At 29.6% G+C, this 12,378-nt stretch overlaps 1 protein-coding gene across 4 annotated transcripts; it reads left to right on the top strand.

Moving 5' to 3' along the window:
- Positions 1–4,653: 4,653 nt before the first annotated feature.
- Positions 4,654–9,207, top strand: LOC114162139 (uncharacterized). 4 transcript variants are annotated; one of them, XR_014983884.1, is made up of 9 exons: positions 4,655–5,767; positions 5,842–5,901; positions 6,008–6,110; positions 6,208–6,282; positions 6,378–6,522; positions 6,627–6,695; positions 6,862–6,927; positions 8,560–8,682; positions 8,900–9,207. XR_014983884.1 is itself a non-coding variant. In XM_028045929.2 (8 exons), the coding sequence occupies exons 1-7, from the start codon at positions 4,897–4,899 to the stop codon at positions 6,916–6,918; spliced, it is 1,380 nt and encodes a 459-aa protein (XP_027901730.1). In that variant the 5' UTR covers positions 4,655–4,896; the 3' UTR covers positions 6,919–6,927; positions 8,560–8,869. The 4 variants fall into 4 exon arrangements, 2 of the variants coding, with proteins under 2 accessions (XP_085521235.1, XP_027901730.1); XR_014983886.1 differs by lacking the exon at positions 6,627–6,695 and having other exon boundaries at positions 4,654–5,767; XM_028045929.2 differs by lacking the exon at positions 8,900–9,207 and having other exon boundaries at positions 8,560–8,869.
- Positions 9,208–12,378: the final 3,171 nt, after the last annotated feature.

The following is a 12,378-nucleotide window of genomic DNA, read 5'->3' as shown; positions in this document are numbered from 1 at the left end:
AAAAATTAATATTGAAGTAGTTAAAACACGGGTATAGGTATGGGTACGAGATTATACCCGTTATCCGATGGAGATGGGGATGGAACAAAAGTTTGATACCTGTTGGGTTTGGGTATGGGGATGAGGATGAATTTTTTTCTGCGGAGATGGGTATAGAATAGCGAAACCCGTCCCCGCCCCGCCCCGTTGTCATCCCTAAATGTAGTACAAAATGAGATGTTACAAAATATAATATATAATTAATTAATATTACATATGTATATATTTAATAAGATTACTGTAGACTAAACTTTTAACAATATTTAAATTTGAAAAAATTTTAAAAATGTTATAAAATAAAGTGAATAATAGAGAGAATAATAGGTAATAGAGAAGAGAATAAACAATAGAAGATAGAGAATAGGGAGCAACTAATATGTGCATTATTATTGATAGGAAGAGCCTTATTTATAGATACAATATGTAATCTATAGAAACAAATCAACTTAGTTAATACAAATATTTACCATAAAGAGTAATAAATCATATGAGTAAATGTAATGTAGGACAATCATTAATTCATAAAAAAAAAACATTTTAATTCGTTGTTAAAAAAATATTGTTATAACTTATGTAATTCAACCACAATTCATCGTAATTCCTTTAAACACCAACGAACTAGTATAAATCCAAATTGCACTGAAAAGGTAAAGACAACGAGACCCAAGGAATTTTTAAAATCTTGGGTGTATCTATTTAAGAAAATTTTTATATGAACATTTATTTTATCGTTGAGGAACCAAAGTAAATTAATAAATTAATAATAAATTTTTTTCATTTTACTATTCATAATTTTTAACTGAATATGTATAAATATAAAGTGTCAAATTTGTTTATATTAATAAAAAATCTCCAAGTATATTTTTGACAGTTTAAACACAGGTTAGGTTAGCCTTCATGAATAGTTACCTGTACACACTATATTTAACTCATTAATTTGCCAAACTCTTGATATTTTATAATTGCTGACTTATTAAACTAAGATCCTTCATCTGTCACACTAGATTAATAACCAATATAACACCTTCCATTAATGTATTCTTCCTTAGTCTGTACCATTTCATTATCCAAGATGTGCCCTAATAATTAACGAAGTAAAAGAAATGAACAGAAAAGAGCAGGGAAGTCAATGAAACTAATTTATCTTAATAAGTTCTTGGGTTACTAAAGGTTATGGGATTCACATTTTCACCAACTTCAAAGTAGATTTGAAATTAAAGTTGGGCATCTTAGGGTAAGAAACTTTATTTTGGAGCATTTTGATATGATATTTAAAATTATTTCAAAACTTGTTTGAGTTTATTTAAAAGAAATATAATTTTTAAAATATATTTTTAGTCTTTAAATTTAATTTCTAATTCAGTTATGTGTGAAATTATTTTACATGTTAAACTTTTTAAAATGTATTTTAGTATTAACTGTTTATTTATTATTTGGATTATTTCGATGTTAACTTAAAATATTATTTAATATATAAAAAATAATATTATTAAGTTAAAATAATTATATATATATATATATATATATTTAAGTTTGAAAATTAAAATATATTAAAACTTTTGAAATTTAAAATATAAACAAATTTCAACAAATTTAAAAATTAAAATTATATTTAACCTTTATTCTTTAAAATAATATATATCAGTGAAATCTGTATCAATATAAATAAATATTATCATATATCATACTTAAGTTTTAAATTAGAAAATATCTAAATTTATATTATTTGAAATCTTGCCGAGTTTATTTTATTGAGTTAAAATTAAGTATTATTTATTTTATTAAATTAAAATTAAGTATTAGTTGTTTTTGAATGATGTAACAAAATAAAAAATTTAAATGATCTTTTTAAATCAAATTACATAAAATAAAAAAAAGTCACCATTCAAATCTAGTAAAAGAACCTAATATCCTATCAATACAATCCTTTAAAAAGAAAAAGCCACCCATCAACAAAACAAAAATAAATTCATGATTAAATAAAATTATTTTATAATATTTTCACTTTTAAATAACTATTTTAAATAAATTTTTCTTACAAAACCATTAATTCGAGACGTCAAAATTATAACAAACAAAAACCTTAAAATCGATCTCATCGCGAAGTGGAACCCACGTCATCCATTCCAGGGTTGCAAAGAAATTTGTCAAAACCTACGTGCTCTCGGAGAAAACATCCCACAAAAAAAAAAAATCATTATCAACCAAACAAAAGATGTATACAATTTTTGTTTGACTTTTATTTTTAATATTATCTTTTACTATGCTTTTAAAATATATTGAAAACATTTTTAGTATTTCAAATTATTACATTTTAAATAGAGGCTAAAGAAAACATGAGAAAATTTAAGAGAGAATCCGCCCGCAATTCTTTAAAAATTATTTTTATATTTTAACTATCACTATAATTTAAATTTATATGTCGATATTATATTAAAAAATAATTTTTCTTATTATCAGAAGAAAAAAAAAAAAAATATATATATATATATATATATATATATCATTATAAAAAAACTGATATTATTAACGGTCCTAATTCGTCGGTAATGTTCAAAATTTATCATTAAATTAGAATTATCGACGGATTAGCGACAGTCAAAAATTTGTTGGTGAAATTCTTGCTCATAAAATTTTATCAACGGAAGTCATGTTTTATTTGTAATTATCGACGGAAAAAAATTTTATCAACGAAAGTCATGTTTTATTTGTAATTATCGACGGAAAAATCTATTGATAATTATCGACAGAAAATTAGTTAGTAATTACTGACCAAAAAATTTGTCGATAATTACCTAAAAATTCATCGACAAATAACGCGCATTGTTTATCTTCTTCCTTCTCCTCTTTCATTTTTTTTCGTCCTTTTCTTCTTCTTTTTCTTTCGTTGGTAATTAAAATATCAAAATTTATCAATAAAATTCGTCGATAATTCAAATTTATTGACTGGGTAATTCCATTAATTTTTTAGAGAATATATATAAATATAATAAAATAAATAATAAAGTAATATTGTTATGTTGACCCAACAAATATTAAAATAGTAAATATAATATCATCATCCATTCTTTTCTCTTTTTCATTTCTTATTTTCTATTTTTGCACTAATATTTCACGTCAAATCAGTTATAACATGATCATAAAATAGAATAGAATTTTATGTCGTATTCTCCCACAATAAACTATTACATAAATAAATATTTATACTGATACAATTTAAGAGTAATTTATTTATTTGAAAATTTTGAATTTTTTTTAAGGAAAATGATGTTTTGGTGACTTAATTAAAAGAAAATTGAATTTGAAAAATGTTAAGAAGGTATTTCAAATAACTAAAATAGTAGAAATAGAAATTTATTTCAAAAAGAAGAAAATTGAAATTTTCCTAGTTATAAAATTTTTTATTGTTTATGATAAAAAGGTCCACAGGTTCAAAAACCAGAGCTAGCTTAGATCGAAGGTTGATCTAAGCAAGCTCGGGCCGAATGTTGAGCCGACTCAGCCTGGGCTGAAGGTCGAGCTGAGTTGACCCTAACAGAAGGTGGAGACGAGATGACCCTGAGTTGAGTCGACTTAGGCCGAACGTCGAATTGTGTCCAAATGTCGAGTTGAATTGACTTTGGCCGAAGGTTGAGACGAGATGACTCTGAAACGAGTAGTCTGAGTTGAAGGTCGACCCTAGTTGTCCATGTCGTAGGTCGAGCCGAGTCAGTCTGGATCAAAAGTCGAGTCAGCCTAGGTCAAAGTTTGAACCGGGTCGGCCGGGGCTAAAGGTCTAGACGAGATGGTTTTAAGTTAAGTCAGGTCTGGCCGAAGTTTTATAGCTAGGTCGATGCAGGTTGAAAGTCAAGTTGAGTTGGCCTAGACATAAGGTTTAAACCAATCTACCCTAGTTGAAGGATGAATCGAGTCAACTCAGGCATAATCGGTTCGAATCGGCTGAGGTTGAATTGATTCAAATTGTGTCAAGGTCGAATCGACCTAGATCGAACCAATTGAGGTCGAGCTAAGTTAAGTTAAACTCAAAGATAAAATTGAATTCACAATAAAATAGAAATTAAATTGATTTATCCAAACAAAATAATTGAAATATCGTCCAAACTATTATTTAAAAAATAAAGAAAATTTAGCTATAAAAAATTTAATTACTAAATATTTCAATCTTTTAAAACTATTAAAATATCTCGTCCAAGAGAACTTCATTAGTCAAAATTGGTTAAATCTCGTACATATATTATATAACTACAATTTTTTCTATGGCATGTGAAGGACAAGAAATACAACTTCTGCTTCTCGATAAAAATGACTAGAGAGTTAATTAACATTTTCATGCAAGTTTCTGAAATATCAATTGTTTTGAATTGAGAAGAATTATATATATACAAATAATTAAGTAATATAAGTAAAGATAATATACTATGATTTTCACTTTTTATTTTATAATGCAGTTTAGCGTACGTTGTTGATTAATATATTATTATTTTTTTTTTAAAAATTAATAATTCACGTTAAAAAATAAAGAATAAAAATAAAAATAGGAGTGAATGCAAAATTTTGATATATAATTAAATCCTAACACCCTAATCATTCAACCCGCCCGCTAATTTTATTTTCTTTTCTCTGACAAGAACACAATAAAGAGAAAAAAGAAGAGAGACCAACCACTGTCTCTTACTCAACACACAATCCCTTGATTCTCTCTCTCTCTTTGAGGTTGCTTTACAAGGAGATCCCAATGTGGGACTCCACCAACCGCCATTTCTGCAGCTGAAAGCTTGGTATCCATCAAACACTCATGTCCCATTACAGTTAGGGAGAGAAAGAAGGAAAAGAAAATCAAAGGGTATTATAATTGAGATGAATGTGAGTAGGAGAAGAGTTGGGGCTAGATGCAGTGTGGTTGCAGGGTCAGTGTGGGAGAGCAGAATGAAGAGTGATGAAGTTGGTGGTGGAGTTAAGGTCTTCAACGCAGAACAAGGTTCTGAAGAAGGAGGCAATGGTGGCACAAGATTGAAGAGAAGCCAAAATGGGGGTGTAATTGCTACTGGAAAGACAAAATCTTGGAAATTGGAAAGGTCTGAGGGGTTGGAGAATAAAAAAATTCAATCAGGCAGAGGAAAAGTAGAACAATGTAAGAACCTTAATGTATCTTCTGATTCAATAAAAAAGAGTCCAAAGCAAGTTAGGAAGGAGAAGAATGAAGGAACTTCTGTTTGTACTGATAAATTAGAACAAGGTCAAATTCTCACCAGAAGGAAAAGATCTGAGGTGGGTGAACCTGGTGACAAGAATATTGGGGAAATCAGAAAGAACAATGGCAAGAATGACAGTGATGAAAATTGCAAGGATTTTGGTGTGTGTCAAGAGAAGGTAATTTCTAGCAGTTCAGATGATGCTAGCATGGTCAAGTGTTCATTAGTGCATGTTGATGGTGATTCTCATGGTGATGAAGAAGAAGATGAGGAGGAGGAGATTGATACTGAGATGGAGATACAGAGTTTTGATGTTAAGGAAATTAATCCACCAAAATCCAAGGTTGGGAATAAGCCAGAAAAGGAGTTTGTGAATGTACCAGAAAAACAGAAGATTGAAAAGTCTGTGAAAACCGACAGACATTTTCATCAGAAACATGAAAGGTTACTACTGGCTGTCCCTCTAACTGTGAAGCCATCTCCTCCAATAAAAAAGCTCTCCACAGTTCACCAAAATTTCTCCAAGGCTGATTCAAGTAAGGTCTTGTTCCTTAAACATGATTTTTGAGTTTTGGGCTTTTTCCAAGTCTAATTGATCTTTACCATTCAGTTCCAAAGGCAGAAGAGTGCTATAGCTTTCCACAATCACAGAACAAACTGCAGAGTTTAGGTGATTTATCTACATTTCAGAATTATGCAAAAGTCAAAGTAGTTGAAAAAATTTGTATAATTTCAACCACTCATTCCAGAATGTTTTTATATATGTCACTCTTCAGTGGATTTAATCATGTGGAAAGATATCTCAAGATCAGCATTTATCTTTGGGATTGGAACATTCACTATAGTTTCATCTTCTTATGCAAGGGACACCAATCTGAGGTTAGGAATCCTCACCACAGTTCAATCCATTCTCAACATACACTTTTGCTACTTAAAAATAACCCATAATTGAACTTCTTGATCCTTGGTTCTGCAGTCTCATTTCTGCAATGTCCTATCTTGGCCTTGTCTATCTAGCTGTTATATTTCTGTACAGATCACTAATATGCAGGTAATCACAATCAATAATCCCAACATAGTGTTGAAAAATAAATGACAGAAATATACTACTGGATACTAAACTCTATGAGTTTTACTTACTAATAGGGGGGTCATAGATGTAGAAAGCTCAAACTATGTACTAGGAGAAGAAGAAGCAATTTGGGTGCTAAAGTTGATACTTCCTTACTTGAATGAATTTCTGTCACAACTCAGAACCATGTTTTCTGGAGATCCTGGTACCACCATAAAGGTATTTTTTTCTTTTGTCACAAATAGCATGATTTGTTTCCATTATTTCTTCCTCCTTCTTCTATAACCTGATAATAAATTTGGCAAGGTTTTTATGAATTGTAGTTGGCCATATCGTTCTTTGTTCTTGCTAGATGTGGCAGCTCCATAACCATTTTAATATGGCCAAATTCTGTGAGTTGCTAATGCCTAGGTCTATTGCATTATGCACAAAAATGAGCACAACCAACTGCATGCCAATGCAAAAGCCTCTCTCACGCTTTGCACCACAAATCCTTCATATTTTTTCTTATTTTGTCTTCTGTTCTTAATTACTAATCTTGTTCTCACACTGCCTCAGGCTTCTTTGGATCTTTTACCTTGCCAAGAATCTGCTCCTCATATTCTGCACAGTTAACTACATTTGGTAAAATTCTAAATTACATGTCACTTTGATTTGGCTTCATCATTTTTAATGCTTAGGATGATTGTAATAAGTGACTACTGCTAGATGTTGCCCACATACGGATACGGATACGGAGATACGGTTAAATTGAAAAAAATATAGGATACGGGACACGGGACATAGCGTATATATACGTATTAAGTTTGAAACTGTCAACTAACACATTGTCAACTAACATAAAAATGAATCCAATTTATATATCTAATATCCAATATGCAAAAAGTAGTAAGAATAAGATTTATTCTTTATTTTAGTAATCAAAATCATGTCAAAGATAAAAAAATATCTTTCAAATTAGATATAGTGTACTCTACAAGTATCGTACGAATATCGATATTCGATACGTGTCGGACATAGGACACGCCATTTATGAGACGTGTGGGAGCATCATATTTGATGCTCTGTTGCCAAATATTAAGGTTGCAGAATTTGTGCAGGCCTACATAGTTTGATGGTGCATGTGTTTATTATGGTCATGGAAATGGCTCTTTTACCTTTGATTTGTATAACTGATTCATTGTAATGGATTTAGTGGGTCCCCTTTAAAGAAAAAAGAGTAACTTATGTTGTCTAGGGTTTTAACTATATAAAGACCTCCTCCATTGAAATAATTGAACTCTAAATCTGCTTTAGGATTTAGGTATTTTGCATTTTTAATAATGGGGATGTGTGAAACTTTTAATGGATCACATGGATGAGCATCTTTGCTTTTATTCTTCACTGTTTTGGGTCCACTCCTTACAAGTATTGGATTTATCATCAAAGCGTTCATATTTTGGAACACAATTATGAGATAATAATGCCCATCACATTACATACATACGTACATCATGCACTTAGTGGTCCCCCACCCCCAAGGTCCAAACCCTATCATACTATCTTAATTTTCTTGTGTTTACTTACTCCAAAAAATAATGATACTTTGATATTAGAAAAACAATTACACTTATGACATTTCTCCTCATCTTTTCTTTTCTTTCACAATTACAATCTTTTCTTTTCTTTTCTTTCACAATTACAAAGTTCACTTTTTTACGATAATTTTACTCCTACAATCACGGTTAAAAAATACAATTTATTATCATTTTTTTTAAATTGTTTTCTTAAGTAATACTTATAATAATTTACAAGAAATGACTACCAATATTTTTGTAAAATATTTTTGCACAAAATACTTTTCACAATAAATTATTTTATAGGAAATACTTGCGAATTTTATAATTTTGTAGGAAATAATTATCCACGAAATAATTATCCGTCAATCAAAATTTTTAGGAAAAATAGTAAATTTTTTTTTTCTTGCAATTTTTCATAACAAATTTGCAAGAAAAATCCCATAAAATATGAAAATTTGTAATAGTGAATATGTTCTTAAGTAAATGAATATAATGTATGTCAAAGTATCATTATTCGTCTAAAAATGGTCTTAAGTGATATTACGGAGATAACCATAATTAAACCCCTCCTTCATGAATCAATGATTTAATCCTCTAAGTTCATGAATTCTTATATAACTCTTAACTCAATCTAATGGTTTAAATGTTCTTGTCTTAATGTGATGAATGATTTGTTTTTGTTTCAATTTATATGAAGCAAACTTTTGGATTGGTCGATTCCGTGATGCTTGGGATTCTTGTTCTCACAAAAAGGTTGCAGCTCTTGCCATTTTTGGCATTGTTTGGAATCTGTCATCACTTGTTGCTCGCATTTGGTCAGGTAACTAAGATAATCACGTTTGGGTTGTAAAAACTACAGTTATTAGTTACTTACTTAGAGTCACACCTAAGATGTAGAAATAAACTAGTCATTGATTTAGCGCCAACCTTTTGGTGTAATGTAACATTTTGGTAGAGTTTTTGGTAAAAGAAGATACATAGTTTTGTGTCTTACATTTCAGTACACAGCTAAGAACTAATGAATTGTGTAATTGCAGTGTTTGTGCTATTTGTGGGCTTTAAATATTATCAACAATATTATTTGGTAAGAGATGATGAATGGGTGGAAGATGAAGCAGGGTTTGGTGAAACATGGCAAGAACCTGTTGGGGTTAAAGCAAGAATGCAGAGACAATGACATGCACCAAATATATTTGAAACGCAAAAGGAAAAGAAAGGATTTTGAAGAGTGTCAAGATTTTTAGTTTTTGCTTTACAAAGTATTTTCTCCATTGTAAAAAAACGTATCATTATAAAGGTCATTCTAGTGTTTTTCTTAATAAACCAACATGGCTAAAGAGAAAAAAGAAACAACTTTATGATTAATTTGTAATTAGAATTTATTGAATTTCATCTTTCAAAATTATGATGGCATGCTGCTAACTAGGCCTTAGCATATTACGTGGGTCTATCTGAATTCGTTCGACTTAGAGTTGTTAAAACGGGTAACTCGACCCGATCCGGCTCGATCCACCACGGGTTGATTATTTAGTGAGCCAATCCAACTCGATTCACTTATTAGCGAACCAAAAAAATTTGAACCAAAATCACAAAAATACAAATTATCTATGTGTTGGCTAAAAAAAACAACCTAACATGACCCAAATATGCAAAGTCCAACTTAACAAAAAACACTTGTGTGATGCTTTATTTGCGGGTTGGCTCACCAACCCGGCTCACCACGGGTTCAGTCCGAGTGAGCCGGGTCAAAAATCAACCTGTATTGGAATTTGTAAAAAAATTTCAACCCAACCTGACTCGAACCGGTGATGAGCCGGATTAACTCGCGAATTTCAACCCATTTTGAAAGTTCTAGTTCGTCCTAAGAAAATAAAATTGTTGTTTGGTTGATTTTAGACGGATCGAATTATAGTGGATTAGGATATTTAGATAAAAACAAATTGTCACGATCAAATATGAATATTAATTTTTAACTTCGCGGATACTTGACACAACCCGAATCTCTTACTTATAAAAATCAAACTTTTCTTTTAACCTAATTCTATGTGGATGCAACTCCCGTTTCTTCCCTCTCCACCTTCATTTTTCTTCCATGCCCATCACTACTGAAGGGATGCTCTTGGTGGCGAATATTTTGGTTGTTGGTGGTATAGTCACAGTCAATGTTGTGGAGGCGGTGGTGGCACTATTGTTGTCGGTACGTGGTGGAGGGTGTCGTCACCATGATCTTCTCTTTTTTAATGCTTCTTTTTTAAGTTGTACGTTAAAAAATGTTTTTTGTATTTTTTTATAGAATACTAGTTGGACACCCGTGCACAGGTCATTGTGTTTTTTTTTTAAAATTGTTATTATGATATTTAATATAATTATTATTATATTGGTATGAATTATCTATTTATATAGTAATATTTTGTTTATATAATAATATTTAGGTTAAATCATTCCAGAGGTCTCATTTTTGTAGCGAAATCTCAAGTAGGTTCATCCATTTTGTTTGACTCAATTGAGTCTTTATTTTGGAAAATTCGTTGCAATCAGTTTCTTTCCGTTATACAGTAATTAGGGATAGCAAAAATACCCGTGCCCGCAGATATCCGCGGATAAAATCCGCGACGGATAGTTACTACCCGCGGGTATTTATTACCCGCGGGTAACGGGTAACAGGTATTTTAATACCCGGTTATAAACGGGTCGGGTACGGGTATCATACTATCCGTACCCGCGGGTACCCGTTACCCGCAAAAAATTAAAATTAATATTTTATTTATATTTTATTAAGTTAAATTTAATTAAAATTAGAAGTAACAGTATATTTTATTATGTCAAATTTAATTATAATTATAATTATAATTATAATTTAATTTTATTTATATTTTATTTTTATAATTTTATATTAAAAAATTTATAAAATTCATATTTTTTTAAATATTTGCGGGTATCGGGTACCCGCGGGTTTTAAAAATATCCGCGGGTATTTTTTAAGCGGATACCCGGCGGGTAAACGGGCGGGTAACGGGCAGATTTTTTTTTAGCGGGTCGGGTACGGGTATCATACTATCCGTGCCCGACCCGACCCGTTGTCATCCCTAACAGTAATAGTGTTAATTATGTGCCACGTGTCAGCACGTGGTTTTTTTAATTTTTTTAATTTTTTATAATTTTTTATAATTGTTTTTATTTTCTTTATAATTTTTAAAAAATAAAATAAAATTGCTACATGTCAATCTGACATTGTGCCACATGACAGAGACAATGTGATATGATAGTGGCAGTGCCACGCGTCACTATTGGATGTAAAAAATCTCAATGTAGTCTCTGTATTTGTTATTTTGTCTCAATTTGGTCCCAATATTTTTAAAACTGAATCAATTTCATCCCTGTATCAAATTTAATTTTTATATAAATTTTATAATGGTACTTTTTAATAGTTGATATTTTTAACAAAATTAAGTTTATTTAAATGTATATTTTGCACTAATATTTATTTAAATTTTGTTTTAAATATTTATATATCTATAATTTATAGATAAATGTTAGAGTTGCTTTAAAAATAAAAACTTTATAAATTCAAATATAAAATTTTAAAAAAAATTATAATAATTTTAACATTTGTTTATAAATTATTGATATAAATATTTGAAACAATATTTAAATAAAGTTCAATGCAAAATATACATTTAAATAAAATTAATTTTGTTAAAAATATCAATTATAATAAAAACACTATTGTAAAATTTATATAAAAATTAAATTTGATATAGGGATGAAATTGATTGAGTTTTAAAAAAATTGGGAGTCAATTGGGACAAAATAACAAATATAGGGACTACATTGAGACTTTTCACATCCAATAATGACACGTGGCACTGCCACATCACACTGTCTCTGCCACGTGGCACAGTGTCAGATTGACACGTGGCAATTTTTTTTATTTTAAAAAAATTATAAAAAAATTAAAAATTAAAAAAAAATCAAAATAACCATGTGCTGACACGTGGCACATAATTAATAACAACTAACGGAAAGGAACTGATTGCAATGAATTTTTCAAAATAGGAACTCAATTGAGTCAAATAAAAATGGGGGACCTACTTGAGATTTTGCTACAAAAATGAGGAACTCTAGAATGATTTAACCTAATATTTAATAGAAAGGGATTGATAATATAAAAATAAAGTTAAATACTGAATAATGTGAAAATGTTGAATTCTGAATTTTAAAAAATCTGAAATAAAATATAATAATATAGTAATAATGAAATGGATTTATTTATTAAAATTTATGATGTTGCAAAGTAGATTTAGATGATAATAATTGAATAAAATAAATATCATTTGACATATTATTTTAATACAAAAATTATAATATATTAAATTTCCAAAACATAGTTACATGAAATCATAAAAAAAAAAATTGAATATTGTTACATGAAATGATTGGATTTAGATATATTAAATAGTTAACATGGTTAGGAATATGAAGTTTTGCTTGATATAGCAGGGGTGTAAAGAGAAAT

This window comes from Vigna unguiculata, chromosome 1 (genome assembly GCF_037176805.1).
Source record: "Vigna unguiculata cultivar grain cowpea cultivar isolate G323 ecotype 2 chromosome 1, ASM3717680v1, whole genome shotgun sequence".
NCBI classification, from domain to species: domain Eukaryota; kingdom Viridiplantae; phylum Streptophyta; class Magnoliopsida; order Fabales; family Fabaceae; genus Vigna; species Vigna unguiculata.
The sequence above is the reverse complement of the archived record's forward strand: the minus strand, read 5'-3'. Positions and strand labels throughout refer to the sequence as shown.

Coding starts and splice junctions, on each gene's coding strand:
- LOC114162139 (XM_028045929.2), top strand. CDS start 4,897: ATGAATGTGAGTAGGAGAAGAGTTGGGGCTAGATGCAGTGTGGTTGCA. Junction 5,902..6,007: donor GAACAAACTGCAGAGTTTAG/GTGATTTATCTA, acceptor GTCACTCTTCAG/TGGATTTAATCATGTGGAAA. Junction 6,523..6,626: donor ATCCTGGTACCACCATAAAG/GTATTTTTTTCT, acceptor TATGAATTGTAG/TTGGCCATATCGTTCTTTGT.